The 1,727-nt window shown below is 42.6% G+C and overlaps 1 protein-coding gene across 1 annotated transcript; it reads left to right on the top strand.

Moving 5' to 3' along the window:
* Positions 1–582: 582 nt before the first annotated feature.
* On the top strand, positions 583–1,113 carry LOC106814902. The gene has a single exon (XM_014819279.1). It carries the CDS (start codon positions 583–585, stop codon positions 1,111–1,113), a length of 531 nt encoding a protein of 176 aa, XP_014674765.1.
* The last annotated feature ends 614 nt before the right edge of the window (positions 1,114–1,727 follow it).

Consider the following 1,727-nt stretch of genomic DNA (forward strand, 5'->3'; position numbering starts at 1 on the left):
CTGGGTAAATTCATCGTTCAACTTGCACTCTGTCTCTGATGCTCGCCGCACGAAGTATATTGGCCGATGAGTGGAGCTGATGCAGGTATCTCCTCTCTCTTCAACTCGAGAAGTTATAGAGTTTCACTCTTGAAACCATTCGAGTATCACTGTAGCTGTCCCGAGGTTACCTATACATTGGTCGAGAATCATACAGATTTTGTTTGAATCAGTTTATTACATAGTTTTCATCATATCCGTCATCGTACAATGCCGTGAAACTCGTTGGGTCTCTGAGTAACTTGGGAATATCTCTAAGTCCAATAAATGAGGAGAATATCTCTATTTGCTCTTCCCGCGTTGCCGTAGCAAACAAAAGAGGAAGTAGATCCTATCCGGTTGGCAGAGGGATACACATGAATTCCGAACTATACACAAACGTTTACTTATATACTGATTAAATAACTTCATCGGATCTCTATAATTTACATGCTAATAACGTTAATCTCAGTTAGATTCATAATCAGTACAAAATAACTTACTCTGACGAAATTTTGGTCCATCTCTCTGACAGACTTCTTTAGGTCGAACGTTTCCAGGTAGATGGCAGCACTGGAATTCGCTAACACACCGATTAGCAAAGCCCTCGAAGTGATACGGAAGAAAATAGAAGATGATACCACTTTGAAGAAGAGAACGCTACTCACAGTAGACGACATAATGGAGTTGCTGGAATTCGTGCTCACCACCACCTATTTCATGTTTGGCGGACAGTTATATCAACAGAAGTTTGGCACGGCGATGGGTAGCCCCATATCTCCAATCGTTGCCAACTTATACATGGAAGATTTAGAACAGACAGCCATCAATACAGCGTCTGAACATATCAAACCCAGATTTTGGAAACGCTATGTAGATGACATGCTAGCGGAGGTTACCAAGGGATCCACACGCATCCTCAATAATCATCTCAACTCAATAGATACGTCCGGCAACATACAATTCACCTCTGAAGAAATGGAAAACAACAGCATTCCTTTCCTAGACACGAAGATTGTGAGCAGAGAAGATGGTACGATTAAAACCGTGGTCTACAAGAAGAAGACCCATACCAATCAATATCTGAACTTTTAGTCTCACCACCCGATAATTCACAAACTGGGAGTCGTCCGCACACTACTTGATAGAGCGAACACCGTTGTAACGGAACCGGAAGATTTACGCGCCGAGGAACTTGAGATTCGACACGCACTTCGAAATTGCGGCTACCCAAACTGGACAATTGAAGACACAAAACGGAAAATAGGAATAAAAGTTACCAACAACAAATTGAAAAAGAAGGGGAACAACTTGAAAACGAAAAATAGGGGGTTGGTTATCATTCCTTACATCAAGGGCATGTCCGAGAGGTTAGCCCGCACCTTAAGGACATTCAACATCTCTTCAGCTTTCAAACCCCACAAGACCATCAGGAACATCTTAGTTCATCCAAAGGATAAAATTGAAAACATAAATACTACAGGATGTGTATACCGTATCGCCTGCTCGAACTGTGACAGCGCGTACATTGGGGAAACAGGCAGAAAATTTGGCACACGTTTAAAAGAACATATGACTGATGTCAATACTCACACAAAAGGAACCAGCACACGAGCGGCTCGTGCGTCCACTTCAGGACAACAGCATAAGTCAGCCATAACATACCATATTGTCGATCAAAACCATCTGCCGGACTGGAAAGAGGCCAC

This window comes from Priapulus caudatus, unplaced genomic scaffold, assembly GCF_000485595.1.
Source record: "Priapulus caudatus unplaced genomic scaffold, Priapulus_caudatus-5.0.1 Scaffold1002, whole genome shotgun sequence".
Classification (NCBI taxonomy): Eukaryota; Metazoa; Priapulida; class Priapulimorpha; order Priapulimorphida; family Priapulidae; genus Priapulus; species Priapulus caudatus.

Coding starts and splice junctions, on each gene's coding strand:
- LOC106814902 (XM_014819279.1), top strand. CDS start 583: ATGGCAGCACTGGAATTCGCTAACACACCGATTAGCAAAGCCCTCGAA.